At 40.2% G+C, this 19,350-nt stretch overlaps 1 protein-coding gene across 8 annotated transcripts in view; it reads right to left on the reverse strand.

Moving 5' to 3' along the window:
- Tatdn1 (TatD DNase domain containing 1) overlaps positions 1-19,350 on the reverse strand; it is a 43,273-nt gene that overhangs the window by 13,809 nt on the left and 10,114 nt on the right. For 6 of the 8 annotated variants that reach the window (XM_028753874.1, XM_028753869.1, XM_028753872.1 and 3 more), the window contains 9 exons: positions 18,771-18,820; positions 16,322-16,385; positions 14,098-14,241; positions 13,964-14,006; positions 8,974-9,059; positions 8,851-8,891; positions 6,468-6,544; positions 2,503-2,573; positions 1,534-1,660 (listed from right to left, as the gene is read on the reverse strand). In XM_028753874.1, the coding sequence (XP_028609707.1) occupies positions 1,534-1,660; positions 2,503-2,573; positions 6,468-6,544; positions 8,851-8,891; positions 8,974-9,059; positions 13,964-14,006; positions 14,098-14,241; positions 16,322-16,385; positions 18,771-18,820 (703 nt within the window). Of the gene's footprint in view, positions 1-1,533; positions 1,661-2,502; positions 2,574-6,467; positions 6,545-8,850; positions 8,892-8,973; positions 9,060-13,963; positions 14,007-14,097; positions 14,242-16,245; positions 16,386-17,172; positions 17,272-18,770; positions 18,821-19,350 lie in introns of all 8 variants that reach the window. The other 2 variants (XM_028753875.1, XM_028753876.1) reach the window with 2 other exon arrangements.

Below are 19,350 nucleotides of genomic sequence, written 5' to 3' on the forward strand. Positions count from 1 at the left end.
GCTTCTTATCCAAAACTCCTGGCACAGTTCTTCCTGGGTGTGTGAGCATAACAACTGATTCTCTTAGCTAGCCTCAGTAACTTGCACCTTTCCTGACACAGCAGGAGCCCCAAAATGTGTTTCAAGAAATTTATAGTCTAAAGGAAGAAGACCTGCAAGTAAACAGTTAAGATGGAAAACTTATTGGAGTAGAAGTTGGCAAAAGTTATAAGTAGCAGAACAGATCTGAAACGTTAACACCCTTTAGCTAGCATATGCTGACTTTTTTCCCAAGTTCTGCCATTTAGCTAACTGCAGGACGGGCTGATACACATGCTTTCAGTTCTTAAGACTGCATTAAAAACTACTTGAAATCTTGTCTTGCAGATTTACAGGTAAAGCCAAAAGCTATGAGTTTACAAGCATTAAAGCATACAGAAAACATACTTTGGCACTACAGCCTCCACTAGTGTGTTTGCCAAGTGGCTGTGGCAAAAATAACAGCTTCTTGTCTTTACTGTCTCAGGATCTCTAGTGTCCCCTTAAGACTTATGAGAAAAAAAAAATGTCTTCTAGATGAATCTGCAAATTCCTCCATTCAAAAAAAAAAAAAAGAAGAAGAAAAATATTTTAGCAAGCAGTACAAAGAGTCCTTGCCTCAGGCTTTAAAGTGTGTCAGTTCAAAACTCTTTGCCAAAACCACATGTTAAATAAAAGAAAACCCAAATATGTATATAAAAGGACACTCAACTGACTTCTCTGCTGCTGAATCTGAGATCTGCCTTATACTCTACTTATTACAAAGTACTTTTTTAAAGGCATATTTCAAGACATTACACTCTTAACAGAAACAATCTGTGATATGAAACTTTCTAAATGTTAGGGGCAAGTCCATAGTGGCAAACTGCACTAATCCAATATAATCCAGATTTCTTCTGGATAGGTGCCCATAAAATGATCTGTCCAGCTTTTCCTGTTTGCCCAGAGATTCTTCACAACTGTCTACGTATATCCTATTCTGGATTACTGCATTTGGGGGCAGGGGCGAAAGGACATGTTACCACTTGTTATTTTATTGTGAGGTTTAGAGAACTATGTTACCTCCCTGGTTGCTGCTGTTGTCCATATATAATATGCAGATAACCATCAGGTCATGGTTAAATGTCAGCCAACTAGTTATAAACAGTAGAAGGAAGGGTGCAGTACAACACTTCTGTGGTAAGCTTTGAGGTCTTTTCCTTTTCCTACAAAATGACAAAGGACCAGACCCATAGATTTCTCACTGAGACAGTAAAATCATTTGGATTAAGAACATGGGAACCCAGGATGACACAGCAGTTCAGGTGCACATATTTCCAAACCACTATTCAAATGGTCTTTGACTTTGGGTCAAGTGCCAATGGATGGCTTATCACTAAGCACAGTGCTAACTCCTATGAACTAACCTGAACCTGAGCGGATGTCGGAGAGCTTCCACTCTGCCCTCCATTCTCTGAGTGGCAGTCAGCAGTTATCTCTGACAACCGTGAAGTCCACTCAAGCAAAACAACTTACATTATATGGCAGGGCTCGTTTCTATCTTTTAAACAGTATCCATTTTCCCATTTCTTTTTGGTAGGAAATGAAGTTTTAATGTATTTTGATCCAGCATGTGTACTTTTAACTCCACACCAAGGTGCATCTAGAGTTAGGGGAAAGGGAGAAAAAGTGTTAAGGAATTTACTTTTCTAAATCTTTTTCATGAACATCACATCGGTATATAACGTAAAATTACAAAAATTAATGCAACAGAAAACAGTTCTAAGGAAAGCATAAAATCCCAACCTACACTTTAAAGACTAATTTTTATCTAAATTGGCTAGTGTATGACATGCTTTAAGAAAAAAGACCTAAATGTACAAGAAGTGTCACTGACACACTCCAACATTAAGACTGCTCTGCATTGCTTCTACTACGTGTGAAAGCGTGGCCATGAACACGAGCTTGTTCCCAGTGTTGGGACTAGAATACCAGGCAGGTGCTCTGCCACTGAGCTGCTTCCCCGTCATTTCTCTTCGAACATCAGCTTGCCCATTACAGAGGCATTGCAATTCCAGTACAGTCGCTTTTGTGACTGCCTGAGGAAATAGTTAATTTCCCTAGAGTGGCTCAGTATAGAGACTTAAAGCTGCAGTCCTTTGAGTTACGGGGGATGGGTCAGAGTACTAGCTTTTAAACTTATTTTAAGAGATGACAATCTAAAGTCCTTACACTACAGCACTTGATTTCAATTGCTGCTATTTGTTTGTAGAGGGCTAGAGAATTAAGCCACTATAAAGAGTATCTCAAAGCCCTTGTTAAACTGCTTAGGGGACCCATTAAACAGTCGTAAATACAGACTCTAGTTAGCAGCGTCTGTCATCTTTTATAAATTTTGAGCTTTGGCCAAACTGAAAATAATCTGTGTAATTACTTTTCCATCAATAATAACCTCTAAAAATCAGATTCAATATGGAACTTGAATTTCTGGAATCTTCTACTTACCTGTCTCAATCATTAGTTTTTCACTAGGTATTGACTTCAGAACTTCCAGGTTAGCTTCAGTTTTCAGAGAGCTTGGAGACAGTATTTTAAAAGAATATTTAGTGAATATATTCTTAACCTTTACAGAACCCATTATGGTCAACTTCAAATCAACCTCTACTTTTGTCCCTTAAAATAAAAAAATACTATTTTTACTTATGTATGTAGGCACATACAGGTGTACACATTGTATGCATATTGCATGCACACTGTGTATGAGTGTCATGTGAATGACAGAGACTAGTAGATCCAGGTCCTTTGAAAGAGCAGCAGGTACACTTAACCACTGAGCCACCTGCCCAGCTCCCAGATACTTCTTTAATGTAAAGAGGTTGATGTAACAACGGAGTTAGAACGTGGCATATTGAATATTCATGCTTTTAGGATATCATTTTTCATACCATTTGACATTTAAATAAACTTTATTAGCATAAGTAAAGTTTTAAGTTACAAAAAGTTATTTGTATAACTTAGAATGATCAGGAGGCTGTTAACTTTCACTTTTTAAATTTATTTTCAGCCACTGTAGCAGACTACTACTGCTTCTACGGCCTTGTTGTCCTGTTAGAACAGACTTACATATCTGCACCCTCACTGCCCATGGACACTCTAGTCCTTGAATGTGGCCTTGGCCCCAGGCCTTGCTCTGGGATAACGAGATGGCATGGCCATAAGCGGTGAGCCTTCTGTGGTTAGAACAGGATGCTGTCATGCTTGTGCAGTGTCAGATAGGTACCCAGAAAGAAAACATGGGCAGACCCAGCTCACCCAAGACACGAGTGGGAATGTAAATGCTTTAGATTTCTACCAAATTTTAGAATCAGTATTCAAAGTAATGAGAAGTATTGTTCTTGTATTTAAAAAAAAATCACAAATTCACTGTAAAGACATTTTAGAACAATTTTATTTTCGGTCCATAGCTAAACTGAACAAAGAGATCACACACCCTTCTCATTCTCCCCTATGTAAAGCACAGCCTCCCACACACTAAAGCCCAACACAGCGTACATGCGTTAGACTTGACAAACCCACCCCGACACACACATCAACATCTCCGAAGCCCATGTTGTAATGGTGGTCACCCCTGGCTCACGCTCTGTGGGACAGCATATCTCTTACAACGTAGTTTCACTGCCTACCAATCCTACGTGCTGTGTGTATTCGCCTACTTTCTTGATCCTGCAACACTGATGTGTTTACTGCTCCTTGATAATCACTGCATCCAACATTTTTCGGTGAAACTAGTAGATGCCTGTTACCCCAACACATTTTAATCAAGCTAATCATGAAAGGAGAAATGATTAATATCTTTTAAGTGCTAAGTGACATGAATGTTAAAGGTCCAGAAAGAGACTAGCAAACATGTCGATCTGAGCAGTAGCGCAGAAGTGGGTGCCTAGGGTGCTGAACTAGGACAGGGAATGGGGACTGGAGCGCTTTAGACAGATGAGGAGGGACACAGATTACCTGTGACTCAGGATGAGTGAAGAAAACACAGGGATGGGACAGGGGACACTCAGCACAGCAAGAACGTGGGATTAAAGATGCAGACTGAACTACAGTCCCCTCTTAGCTCACTCTGTTCCAGAACACTTCCATGCACAGTTACAGATTCCTAGCAGAGATCACAGGGCACCCTTCTAGAAAAAGATCAACCCCCAAAAAGGTCTCTACAAAAGCTTGTGTGAGAACCTCCGGGGAAGTCCAGCTGTGATCTAACCTGCAAGTTGATTGACTTACCTAGAGCTTCCAAAAAGTTGTTTATGACAAGATTTTATATAGCCCAGGCTGTCCTCAAACTTGCCTTGTAAGTGAGGCTGGCCTTTTAAATTCTTGCTTCAGCTTCAGGGTAAAATAAGCATGTGCCACTATGTCCAGCTATAAGGACTGCCTGCCATTTGAAGAAAGTCCCCATCAAAAGAGACCAACCACGTGAGGGAAACAGAACCAAGATAAAAGCAACCAAATACAAAATGACTTCGGACTATAGTGTCTTCAGACAGAAGGCACTCCATCTGTCAAGACTGTGCTAGATGAGAGAACTTCAGAGCTAGAAATGAAAGCTGGAATATACTTCATCTTAAAAAGTTGAAAATAAGCAAATTTTATAAGGTGATAAAGTAGAAATAGAAATTACAGAAAAGATAATATCAGTTACCAATTCTGAATTGTCCCCCTCAAAAAAGGGGGGTGGGGAGAAAGAAAAAGGCTAGTCCCAGGAGTGATTTAAAAAGAAAAAAAAAAAAAAAAGAGGCTCCAGCTGTTTGGGGACAGTAGCAGAGTAGCAGGATAAGGCTGAGTGGCAATCAAATGTCACCAGCATTAGAGCCCACCTCTAGAGAATCAAAAGTGGGTTCCCATTTCTTTCATGAACTATCCAAGCACACTTCTAAGAATAAAGTAAATCCATTTCCAAATATATAAAAATCTTTTTTTAAAAAAAGTTACTTTTCATGAACATTTCCTTAGGAAACAGTTCACTAAACCAAACGCAATAGTATGGTGGCTACCATCTGTAATGCCAGCACAGGAGGCTGAGGCAGCAGGGATAGCCAGGGTCATCCTTGTCTACAGAGTCTACAGCCAGCCTCATCTACACACAACAAAACCCACAGCAGAATGCATGAGAACTCGAGAAATAAGACTATGGGGTTCTATCACAGAGGAGACAGGTGTCCAAACAGAAGGGCCCGGAACTAACACTATCTAAATAGACTTCCTCATGGAGAAAACTAAGTAAGGCATTTGCATGGAGCTATAGAAATCGATAGTGACTCACTGTGTAGCCAGGCCAACCTCTAATTCACCATCCTCCTGCTTCAGCCTCCCCAGTGTTAAGATTAGAGGCTTGAGCCACTGTGCCTGCCTGTGCTTCATGTTTTGAAGTCAAGGAAATACGAGGCCAGTGACTCCAAGAAATCAAAAAATGGCACATGAGAAGTGAGCATGGGTCACCACATGGGCAGCAGGAAATACAAAAACAATGACAACCACACATAACCCAGAGTCCTGACATCGTAATGGAAGGCAGACAGGGGACAATGAAATGAAATGGGGTCAGAATGGTGTGGGTCTTAAGGACATAGACAAAGGGAGATGTCAGAGCTAGGAATATATGTTACACAGATGTATAGCAACAGATACCCAAGCACTTGTCTCTGCAAAAACTGACTGGGACAGAGGCATGCTGGGGAGGAGGCAGTAACTGCTTCTCTCAGGATGTGTATGTTTGACCATTACTTAGGATAATCCTGGGATATATCTATAAGAATAAGCAATGCCAACATTCTGTTTCCCTAAGAATTATATATGGTCACCAGTGATCATTGTAAGGGCAACATTGAAGAGGGAAAGCCAGTCTGTTCTGTAACTTACCATCACTGACTTCCTAAGGAAACAATTATAGAAAACGCTAACATGTCTGACAGAAAACAAGGCCAGGACCTCGCTGTGCTGGCTGACTTGTGAGGAGGTTGGAGGTTTAGTGTGGAGTTACAGAGGAAAGGTCACTGAGCAGTGACCCAGAGGACAGGTTCTCACACTCGGGCTAACTTTACACCTATTTCCTAACTTCTGTGGCCTAAGAAATACACAGATGGCTGCCACAGAATGCTCTTTTCCCATGGCCAGCATGTTTGCAGCATCACACACAGTGCTGTGAACATGTATCTGTGAAAGGCACGAGATAGCCTGAGGACAAACCGGAATGCTAAAGACCTGCTGGCCTCAACATATCAGAACACACCGTAATAATGTGTAACGACGGAGAACAATCTACTAGTCAGTTTCTTCATAAGTAGTTAGTAAAATTCCCAAAGATCAATGCAAAACATACAAACTGTAGTAAAAGCAAACTCTTAAAAAGCCAACTTAAAGAATCCGATAATATAAAAATTAAGGAAAACCAAAACACTGTGAGAACGTACCAACCATTAAATCCTATATAAAGGTCCAAGTCAATCAAAGCAGCTGCTGCTTCCTTTGTACCATCAAATGAATGCACCTAGGGAGATATACATACAATTTTATTATAATAGTAAAATCCACAATAGCATTGGTCTATTTTCTAAACAAAACTCTGTGTGTTTCACAGGTCTTTTTAATATGGTAGCACCTATAGTGTTTTTCTTTCAAACCAGACTTGATAATCACAATCTGTCATTATTTCTGGTGACACAAAGCAAGAAGTCATTTGCCTAAGGTTGCTCTGTAGCTAGGTGTGTCTCTACCCTCCCTACAGTCTCTCAGAAGGACACAGGAAAGGGGCCATATTCTTACACAGGAGGAAGAATGGTCTGGGACATATTAATATTTAAGATATTCTGAAAATCCCACTGCACCTCTCTTTTAGAGGATACTTGTCTTTTAGAAATGATTACTCAGTAAGAGGTAAGTTTTCAGAAGCTCTATACAGTGCTGAGGAGACTGCTTTTAAACTGCCAGCTGCGGCCTGGAAGGATGACTCAGCAGTTAAGAGTGCTTGCTGCTTTTGCAAGAGTTCAGTTCCCAGCACCCACACTGAGCACCTCGATATCACCTGTAACTCCAACTCCTGGGGATCTGATGCCCGCTTCTGGCGTGTGTGTGTGTGTGTGTGTGAAAGAGAGGGGACAAGAGAAAGGGAGGGAAGGAGGGAGAGGGAAAGGACTGCTACCTTATTTTCTCCTGCGTTAGGTGTATGTGTGTAATGAAAACCAATAACTAACAGTAGGGCTCCTTTGGCAATGAAGTCACATCACTACTGTCCATGGATAACTATGTTGTATGCTCCTTGCAAGATTTGTAACACCAAGCAGATGAAAGCCTTGGAAAATACATGAGAGTCAGTAACTGGTAAAGGTGCTAAGCTCTCAACATTTCCAGTGAACAACAACAAAAAAAATTCCTTCACTAATATAAAGATAATGTGATCTCTTATAAACCAAATCAGAGACCGATTTATTAGTACTTTAGTTAGCAATGTATTTTATTAAAGCCAAACATTTTGGTTGCCTTTGCTGTTCCTGATTAACTTTTTGAAATTATAGACTCATCCAAGTAAAGTCTTATTTAGAAATAAAGATGAGTGAGCGATGGAGTCCAGAATGACAATCCGTGCCATCAGTAATGCCCAGGATGTTAACTACAATCAGTGCCGTCAGTAATGCCCAGGACAGTAATTAAAGCCTTTCTCAATTCCTAAGTATAGCTGCTAAAGGGAAAATGACAGAGTCAGTAAACTATAGAGGAGATGTGCAAAGTAACATGAACATGACAGCAATACAGAGCATAGACCTATCGCTAGTGGGATGCAGCACCAAGCAGAGCAAAGAAAGCCCTAAGAAACGGACGGCAACGGCCAGCAAGATGACTGACTGGGGGAAGGTGCTGAGCCTGGTCAGTCCTGATGACCAGCTTCTGCAAGTTATTCTCTGACCTCCACAAACACATGGCACATATGTATCTATGTACACACACACATACACACACACACACACAAACACACACACACACAAAATATAATAAAAAGCACACCTGTGTTCCTCAACATTTCAAAAAGGAATATATGTAAAAGTGCCCAAGCAAAGCAATGTATTACAGCAGAAATGTAGTGTTATGTCAACTTTCCTTCACTGGCACATGGAACTGTGGCTTAAATACCTGAATAACAATCTTTACCCCCAGAAGACGGTCACTGAACCTCTCCTGAAATTGTCTATGAAGTTTTGTATATGTGAGCATTTTTAAACAGATTATCTACTTGAGCCCATGATCCAACTGACAAGAAATCACCACCACAGATAGCACAGCACAGTGCCTGGCAGTAGAGAATATATATTGGAAATGTCTCAAGAGTAAGGACTGAAAGGACCACACAAGAAACATTTAAGAGAGGAATACATCTTGGAGGATGAGCCGTCATCAGAGGGAAAAGAGTGACTACCAGCTAGCACATTAGGAAAGGAAACCTGAAAGAAACAGTGGAATATTTTAAGACATCATAAACGTTGGTTTATGTTTCCTTTAAAATTTAAGGAGAGCACCAAAGGACAGCTCTCAGGATTAATGTACAGTGAGAGAAGAAATTTCACACTTGTTTCTCGGAAGTAGAATTTGGTACTTATTCTTGTACTTTAAATAAAAGAAATGTAAGTACAAGTATTATTTTTTTTGTATAACATCTGGCCCATAAACCTTACAGCAAATTTACATGTCTTCTAACTAAGAGACTCAATAGCTTTACTTTTGCTATCTGAAGTAGCTGAGGCCAACCTTAGTAACAGAGACATTCTTGGATATCCCACATTTAAACAGTTACTGTACACTTACCACTCCGCCCACACACCGGTCTCTGTTTCTTCTCATAATATCTGTGAATTCAAAAGAAAATTCAGACAAGTAGCCTAACTGCCGCAGTTTTCAGATTGTAATGATATTTCATTTTTAACTCACCCAAAAACTCAGTATGTGAATTTCGACAGTGAAGAAACATTGGCAATTTTGTTTGTTCTGACAGTTCAAATTGTTTTTCAAAATATCTGCACAAAGCAAAAAAAAAAAAAATTATCACACCAAAATTTTTATTTTAGCATAAGACATATATCAAATAAATTTTGACTAAAGGAATTTTATTATCTGGAAATAGCAATACGAAAGCAGTGACTTCAGATATTAAAAATATCAGATTCTTTCCTGCCACTTAACTTCTAGAAAGGGATGCTTCATTTACCAGGGTTACAAATTTATTTACACAATGCCCATTGGTGCTCTATGCCTTTATTAACTAATGTTTGTGTTTTTAAATCACCTTTTCAGATTCTGTAGAGCTAGAATAAGCTAATGTAATTTTGTTTTAGTTAAAGTGAGGTCATTTTGCAAGTTCTAAGACGTAAAACCTTGAAAGAAAAGATTAAGAATTACTAGTAGTGGCTAGGGACAGGGAAAATGGACAGAGTCCTTGCCCAGTATGGACAAAGCCCTGGGTTGAATCTCCAGCACGAAAGCAAGTGTGGTGATCAGGACTGTAATTTCAGCACCTGCAAGGTGGAGACAGCCATCAGAAGTTTAAGGTGATATTCAACTATTCAATTAGTTTGAGGCCAACCTGGGCCACATAAAACCAGTTTCAAACAAAACAAAATAAAACAAACCAGAAACAAAACCCCAAAACACAAGAAGTACTAGCCACCTTTCCATAACCACTAAAGTAGTACACATGCCAACATCTAGTATGCCATGTCACTGTGTAAATATGACCATTTCAGCCACACACCACAGGCAATGACCTCCATGTGGTCACCATGCATGACTCTGTGGCCCAGCCACATGACCAAGTCACAATTTTATACTACCAAACAGTTCTATAAGAAAGTAGCTTTCTGTCACAGAATAGCCAAAGATATAATTCACTAAAATGAACAGAAACATGCTGGGCAGGGGTGGTGCATGTCTTTAATCCCAACACTAAGGAGGCAGAGGCAGGATGATGTCTTGAGTTCAAGGCCAGCCTGGTCTACAAAGTGAGGGCCAGGACAGCCAGGGATACACAAAGAAACCCTGTCTTGAAAAACCAAAAATATAATATAACATATAATATAACATATACTATGCCCTGAGAATTTTATGTAATTCAAGAAAAGAAAGATCCCTAAGTTCAAGCTAGACAGACATCACTAAGAGGTCACTAGGGGTGGGGGATAGAGAGGAGGATGTGGAGAGGCGGCTCAGTGCTTAAGAGCAATGACTCGTTTAAGAAGTCGTGTGGGGGCTGGTAAGGTGGCTCAGCAGGAAGGGCACTTGCTGCATGGTGAAGAGAGGCTGGCACCTGAGATCACCTCCCAGAACCCACTCCGAAGTCGGCCTCGGGAACTAAGTGCACAGAGTTGCCCTTGGACCACCACTCGCACAACATGACATGCATGTTCCCTCACAAAAATAAAAGAGGAATCTCAAGAAAGAAAATGTCCACGTGGCAAAACAAATCGAAACACTCCAACAGTACAAATCGAGGATAATAGGTATATAACATCCAATAACTGGTATCTTTCAAAGGAAAACAAACAAAACCAACCACCAAATAACATACGTTCCAGAGCAGAACTGGCAATTAAAAATTTGTTAAATCTGTGCATCTTATCAGACCTAATTTCCTCAGTTGAATCACTGCTCTCTTACAGCTTGGGACAACAGGAAGGACAGCTGGAAAAGGTCTGTGTCAGAGCAGCTGTTACAAGCGAGGACTGAGGCACTCCAAAACAGTGAGTGACTCAGTAGCACTGAGCGTCTCCCAGCTGGCTGACAGCCTGGGTGGCCTCCATCCTTTTCCAAAGTACCCTAAGTAGCCCCGGAATAATTTTGAAATCTTGTCTGATAATTTGCTTTTTTAAAAAAAGACCTATATAATATCAACATTTTAAAGCCCCAAGAAAAATGCCCATAGCAAATTTCTCCCTCACAAGAGAACAGGGGAGGAAGGTAACAGGGCAGCGAAGTGGAAATACTTCAAGACAAACCTTCCACAACCACGTCAGGCCTTTTCCTTGTTTCCATTCTTGTTCTTTAAAGCAGCGCTTCTCAGGGATGGGGAAATAGCTCGGTGGTTAAGAGCACTGGGTGCTCTTGCAGAGGAGCACTATTTATTCAGTTCCCAGCAGCCACATGCTGGTTCACAACGATCTGTAACTGCAGCTACAGAGGATCTGACACCCTCTTCTAACTCCATTATACATACGCACACAGTGGTAGGATTGTTTAAAACATTTCTCATAAGCCACAGCTAGTATTTCCTTTCGAAGCCATAATTATTGATCCTCAGTCTGTCCAGGCATGCCACCGTGGGCTTTACCCATCATGTACTGGAGAGCGGCGGGCAGTGGAGAGCGGCGGGCAGGGGCATCCTTATGCTGGCAATGAGGGCACTGGGCTGTATATGTGGACAGGCAGGGACTAGCAAGGCTAAATCACACTGCAGGTCAGGCCTGCTCACTGCGGACAGTAGACTTTAACTCCATTGTAGGTGTACCCACTTACCATTTCTCACACACGATACCTATTGTACACTTAAAAAGGGAAAAAATGTGTTTTATAAAGCCAAAAAATCATATAGTAGGTTAATGTTTCAAAAATGCTACAAAAATGTAGATTGAAGCCAGGTGTGGTGGTGCATGCTTTTAATCCCAGAACTCAGGAGGCAGAGGCAGGAGGATTTCAGTGAGTTTATGTAGTGAGTTCCAGGTCAGCCTGGGCTATAGGGAGATAGTGTCTCAAAAATCAAAATAAAAAAAAAAAGCCAGCCTAGATGCAGGGCGTGGGGAGGTGGCTTGGTGGGCAGAGTGTTGTCATGCACTCATGAGTACCTGATGATCTCCAGCAACCATGTAAAAGACAGCCCCAGGGCCCAGGGACGGACCAGTCTCAAGAAATAAGAGGAGAGCTCCTGAGCAATGACACCAGGATTGACATCGGGCCTCCATATGCACACACATACATGTACACAAAGAACTGACCAAGATCTACATTCTTCCGACAATAAGTTCAACAGCAAATATTAAATTACAGCCCTTTTATCCATATAAGAAACGGGGGGGGGGGAAGGGAGAGGGAGCCATGTGGTGGTGGCACATGCCTTTAATCCCAACACTTGGGAGGCAGAGGCAAGTGGATTTCTGAGTTCAAGAGTTTGAGGCTAGCCTGGTCTACAGAGTGAGTTCCAGGACAGCCAGGGCTACACAGAGAAACCCTGTCTCGAAAAAACCAAACCAAAAATAAATAAATAAATAAAATAAAATAAAGGGAGAGGGAGAAGGAGAGGGAGGGGGGCTTCTTCCTTATTAAACCTTTACTAGACACCACAGGAACTACATAAAGCAGACACATTGTGTGCCTTCGACACACTGGAAGATTCTAATCTACCACCTATCTTTAGTCCACTCAGGTAAATACACTGAAATTGATGGACACAGAAGAGGAGAGCCTATGCCATGGAAGGCCAGGTGGGACAGGAGTTCCTTGGGTATCTGTCTTCTTGACAATAATCCAAATGAGATTATTACTACTTTAGACATTTTAAAATCTAATTAAAAAGTGCCAACTGATGGATCTTAGCAATGTTCTCACTGCAGTTTGTTCCTGAGTGTGCTCTTTTGAGGAGGTCTATGCTATGCTGTCAGCTCAGGAAGGCTTCCTAGACTGCCTCTAGATGGCTGTCCTTCCATCCCCTAGCCATACACTGTTTGTTTGTTTGTTTGTTTTTTTTTTTGGGGGGGGGAGTTTCGAGACAGGGTTTCTCTGTGTAGCCCTGGCTGTCCTGGAACTCACTCTGTAGACCCGGCTGGCCTCGAATTCAGAAATCCGCCTGCCTCTGCCTCCCAAGTGCTGGGATTAAAGGTGTGTGCCACCACCGCCCGGCTCATACACGTTTTAAACTTTTAATGGTGGTGGTAGGAAGTGAACACAAGTCCTCAAGTGCATACACCTTCCTGATAGCACTTACCAGCGTACTACACTTATGGGCTGTCTTGTCAATAAAGGCCAAAGAACCAAGCCTACATCTTACCATAGTGAAAAGGCACTGAGCAATCCCTCACAGGATAGACTGAGGTCATCTCTATTACAGACTGGCCCTTGGACATCTGATGTGTGGTACAGCATAATCTATAACCTGCTGTACATGCTGAGTTCTAACACTGATAATGGAAGTTATCTTCAGAGCATTAGATGGAACTTACACTATCAGTACTTTCATGGAACTAAAATTTGAGTCTGCAATATTCAGGGTGCATTTGAGAATCACTTTTAAGTTATTCTGGAAGAGAAGCCACATGAGGAGGACAATCCTGTGGAGCGCTGCAGCAGTATGTGTCATGTGCCGACGCTGGCCGGTCTGTGGCTCAGGGGGCTCACTCTGGTACAGTGCAAGAATGGCTGAGAAGCTGGTAAGACAATGGGTTCTGTCCCAGTGCAAATCTGAACTCTGCAGGTCAGGTGAACTGATTCCCTGGTGTGCAAGAGGCAGCACTCGCAACATCTCTAACATTCCGGGCAGCTCTGGTGTGGAAAGTCCCTGAGGTGGCATCGGGTGGCATAGATGCCTGCTCCCATAAATGACAACATTTATTAAGAGATAATTTGATCCAGATTCTTATATAGTTTCCATAAGAAACTACAGTGAACCAAGGATAAATGTTTGTGCATAAATACACCTGTTGCCACCTCACCAAAAAGTCTGTCTAATATAAAAATGCATCCCTTTGTTTCACCACTCAAATCAAATCCAATGGCTAATCAATTAGGGATTATGATTACATGCAAATATGGATGGACTTTGTTTCATGTAACTGTTGCTATCTGCCAGAGAAAACAAACACACTGTGTTATCTAACCTTACATGTTCAATCAATGGTATTTTGAAAAAATAAAAATCAAAGTCAACAAATTTCCTTACTTGAGTTGAGTATCTTTGGGACAAAACTGAAGTCGGTCAAAATCTTTAAAGACAAAGAATAATAATTACTTGGGATTTGAACATAACAAGCAGTTATTTTCAAGATACTGTTAAGTGGTGAGGTTGGCACTTACCCAGGCCACACTCCCCTATTGCTACAACTTTTCCTTTGTTGTTCTCAGCAAGGTTCAGCAATCCTGCTAGATAGTTATCAGGGCTATCCTTCTCAAATTCATCACATCTGGTGGGATGACACCCCACTGTACTGAAAAACATGTCTAGCAGAAAAACGCTTCTTAGGTTATTTTCAGAATATTTTTCATTCATGTTAATATTTAACATATAAAAATGAGTGAATCACATATGACATAATTTCAACTGATGTTTGGAGCTACAAACAATTCAAATTTCCAGAATTATGTACATCGTTCTAACATTTTTAAAAATATGTTGAAAATGGGATATGCATATAAAAAGTGACTTCATGTATTAGTAAAATAGTCAACTCAACTCTTTCCAAAGCTAGCCATTTATCAAGTATCTCAAAATAGAAGTTTTTTTTTCTTTAAAAGACAGAGTTTCACTGTGTAATAGAGCTTTGGCTATTTTGGACTTTCTTTGTAGACCAGGCTGGCCTTGAACTCATAGAGATCTGCCTGCCTCTGCCTCTGTGCCACCATACCCAGCTGTAAAATGATTTCTTAAAATAACCTAATTTTATCTTTTATATTTACTGTTTACATGACAATATAATTCATATATTTAGTATAACAACCACAATGTACCTCCATTAAAAAGGTTAGCAGTAGAGACTTGAAAATTGCCGATTGCTCTTGCAGAGGATTCAACTTTGGTTCCTGTATCAGACAGCTCACAGCTGCCTGTAACTGCAGCTCCATGGGGATCTGACATCTCTGGCCTTTGTGGGCGATTGCACTCATGTGTACAGCCTGCACGCGCAAACACGCACACGCGCAAGCACGCGCACACACACACACACACACACACACACACACACACACAAGCATACCATAAAAATAATTTCAAAAAATTTTAAAAGGTTAATAGTAGGAATGGCTTAAAGAGCAGGAAAGGGGAATCTCTTTTGCTAGTAAAAAACAAAACAAAACAAAACATATCTCACTATTTGGAAGGCAGACTTTAGCTTTAATAGTGAGAAACACACAGCAGAAGGGCTGGAGAATGGGCCGGTGTTAGAGTGCTTGGCTCTTATATGTACCACGCAACACCCTGGGTTGGGCTCTAAGCTAAAAAGTAAGTTTTTTAGTTTTATTTTGTCTTAGAAGTTCAACAGGAACCCATGGAGGGTAGAGAGCCTTCCCCAGGCTCTTACACAGGTAACAAACAGGAAGCAGTAGACAGCTCTTTAAAGAAGAGGAAGAAGAAGAACAATAATAAAGACAGGGAAGGGTTTTCAAACCACAGCTGTTAGAGATTACAGACTATGGAAGAGAATCTCCCTCTGTACTTCAGAAAGTCCTGGGAAGATGATCGTGTTCATGATTTTAACATTGAGAGTCAATGGAGCCTGAAGAGAGCATGCATTTTATAAAGATTGCTATAAAAACAGCTTCTGGTAAGGTTTCAGACAAAAAAGGAACAGCTGTATTTTGAAAAAACTCCGTGGAATGCCTAATCTCTAGGTGTCTAGCAAAGCATGGATACAAAAAAAGTTACATGGTATCAAATAAGCTTTTAGGATTTTAAATAAGCGTGAAATGTCTGAGCATGAAGTAAGCACCCAGAGAGTAGTATATTTTCATTGTGTTAGTGTGTGTTGAGGAGTGTGCCCATGGAGCCCAGAAGAGGATGCCACATGCCCTCAGCTGCTGGGCGCTGGGAACTGAACCAGCGTCCTCTGCAAGAGCAGCGGGTGCTCTTACCTGCTGAACCATCTCTCTAGCCCTACAGTGGTATATTATAATATTACTTAAACTCATGGAGCTTCACACAAAGTCTGATTCACAAAATAAATATTCAATAACAATGATCCTTCTCAATTTAACTTAAGCTATTTTAAATAAAAACAATTCCTATCAAACATTAAAATATGCACATAAAAACACTACATCAGAATGACTTAAAGATAAGTTATGCATGTAGATAACTTTACTATTATTTTCTGAAATAATAATCATGTCAAGTACTATAAGATTTTATCAGACATCTGAAATACCAAAGAGTATTCTAAACTTTGTCATCTTAAGCATGTTCCACTAAAATCAGTCTATTTTCCTATGTCAAGTTCACTGCATTTATACCTTAAGTAGTTCTGAGAAAGACTTCTTCATAATTAAGTAATTCACATTTGTTTTGGTAAAAGGAATAAGAGGGTACCATTTGTCTGTGCCAACTGCAGTGCATCTTTACTGTCTTGTAGACTTCCACCTGTGATCATAAACTGAAATGGCAAGAAGTAAAAGAAGCTGACTTCCAGGGACCAAACACCTTCCCTCCAGTTCACCACAAGGTGGTTCACCCCACTCCCGTGTCTCATATCCGTGAGGAAGATCATCTCTACAGAGTGCTACCTGACTTCTGTCCACACACGCCCTCCCGCAGGATTCAGTGTTACATAGTGACATACATTTACCTGTTTGTCTCTACTAGTGACAAGCTCTAAGTATCCTGAGGATGCGATTTATATGTTATAGAAGACAAATAGCTAAGGACCTGCCTAGTCAGAATTCTGTTCACTGAAGTCAACGATTCAATGATCATGTAAATGAGGAACTGAATAGTGTTCAGTAATTTACAGGTCCAAGTATGGGCTGGGACGTCTAGGAGGTGAAACTACGTCTGCAAGAATACCAACAGGCTTTTCTTCTTTCTCACTTCCATCCAACCTCAAGTGTACCGGGAGGTCACCCAGACAATGATGTTCAGTGTCACAACAAACTGATCCCAGAAACAGGCATGCAAACGCAGCAGTCTTCTTAATTCAGAAACTTGGCAGACGTAACATAATTTCTTGCTGCTAAGGTTTGTTTGGAAAATTGGTATTCCTCATTAACATATACTGTTTATGTTATAGTTTGTCATATTCTGAAATGATTTGATATTTAAAATATTTCTGCTTTAATTCCTAAAATAGTATATATAATACATACAACCCACATAAGAGCTTTTGAGAGGGTCCACCATAATCCTAAAGAAAACAGAGGGGTTCTAAGAACCAAAACTGATACATTAATGTCGTGATGAAGGAATTCATGGCTCTTGGGAAGTCAGCATGCTTCAGACAGCCATTAGAGTCACTCGATGGTTAGAATGCCATCTTTACTAATCTGTCAGACAGAATTAAAGAACTCAGTGTCAAAGGTGACGACCAAGACAGTGCAGTTTAAGGTATAGTTTCTAAAGGGTGATTTAAGGACACTGAGTAATTTTTAAAACATACTTTTAAGTCTCTCCAAGCTAAAGTAAAGATATTTCATTGTAGGTATACACCAAAGAATGCATAAAAACAAAGGTGGAATTGTGTGTGAGGAACAGATACTGTCATTCATCAACATAGTGTGACCAGCCGCTGAGCGTGACCAGCCACTGAGCTGTATACAGGGAATATACAGCTCAGTATAACTTAAGAAAGCAAGGGCAAGGCTGGCCATGGGCTTCTCTTCTCTCCCAGGATGCAATTTCCTGACCTGGCAGTGATGATGTCATCACATACATCATGAAGGCTTGTTCATAGCAGCTTTTACTTTAACCCTCACAACAATGTTTTAAACACTTTTAAAACATCCATTTTTTTATGGATGAGATCTAGAATACCCCAAGTTTGAAAGCTATGAAGGAGGAAGCTGGGGGCTGGAAGCCAAATTTGTGATGCCAAACCATGCTTCTAATTATAAAACATAACTCCTGGTAATGAACTCAGTAAGTGCAAGTGAACTCTGCCTCTGTCCTATTATTTCTGTCTATCATTTATGTGTGTGTGTGTGTGCATTTGTGTGTGTGTGTGTGTGTGTTTGCGCGCGCGCGCGCTCGCGTATGCCTGTGTGCTCAATTAGAAATGAGGGAAGTACTCCTGCTGACATGGGGAAATTCAGGAGCCTGATACCTTTGTAGGAAGGCATTAGCTACAAGTGACTCATCATGAGGGTGTGAACATATGATGAAAAGTTCATACAACTTTGGTCCTTTCTCATTACTTCTGACTAATCACTATATAGGGTTAGAGATTGCAGAGTTTATTTAACTAGCATCACATTTTAGAACTGAGGGTGTTTAACTTAGAAGCAGTAGCTACAAAGTGAATTGATACTATGCTATATAACTTTATTTCTCATATGTGTGGGCTTGTCTGCCATTTGTACAACCAATTTAAAGAAATACTTATTTGAACAATTTGACATAAGCTAGTTAATGTTCAGTTTCTTATTAGAACTGTAAAAACTTGTAAGCATTTTATGACTGTTAAAAGTAAGGAGTTTTCTTGTTATCTACTAGTATACCCACAGCTAACTACGGTAACGCATGCATGTGCTTGATAAATATTTCCAACGCACGTCAAGTGAGATTATAACATTTATTGAGGTTGTCTTTAAGACTAGCACTTGCTGTAGTTTTACTTTTTCTATCAGATCTTGTCACATTCTGATGACATACCTGAGGACTGTGCAACATAACTGTCTGTGACAGAGTAACTATTTCTATTATTTCTATTACACATGGATTAGACACTCAGTGTGTGCCAGTGGCTTTCTCGGTTACTGTGCAGCATTTTAACTAACATTTATTTTAAAAACAAAGAAATTTAACAATAACAAAATTCAGACGTTACCTTTTTAACACCAATCTGGATGGCTCTCTCTATTACATCTTGTAAATCATCTGTGTAAGAAAAATCACACATTAAGAAAACCTGGTAAATATAGAGATATTATCAATAATTAATTATGCATCTATAATTTTTATCTCTCAAAGTAAAAATGCACAAAAATAAATCATGTAATAAAACACAACCTAATCAGTGCTAGTTACTTATAATATAGTGAAACTCGAGTCATAAAACCTTAAAAAAATATAAAACAAGAAACTGAATAATTTTTTTTTTTTTTCGAGACAGGGTTTCTCTGTATAGCCCTGGCTGTCCTGGAACTCACTCTGTAGACCAGGCTGGCCTCGAACTCAGAAATCCGCTTGCCTCTGCCTCCCAAGTGCTGGGATTAAAGGCGTGCACCACCACTGCCCGGCAAGAAACTGAATAATTACTAATTAATCTAATTGTACTTTTATTTTGTTGAACAAAAAAGAAGAAAATGACAAAAGTCAGGAGGCCCAAATTAAAGACGAACTCAATGACTACAAATCAGTTGATGTGCCTTATATCCAAAACTTGTATTTGTGTATGAAAGTGCATG

Source organism: Grammomys surdaster, unplaced genomic scaffold, assembly GCF_004785775.1.
Source record: "Grammomys surdaster isolate TR1022 unplaced genomic scaffold, NIH_TR_1.0 125974, whole genome shotgun sequence".
Lineage (NCBI taxonomy): Eukaryota > Metazoa > Chordata > Mammalia > Rodentia > Muridae > Grammomys > Grammomys surdaster.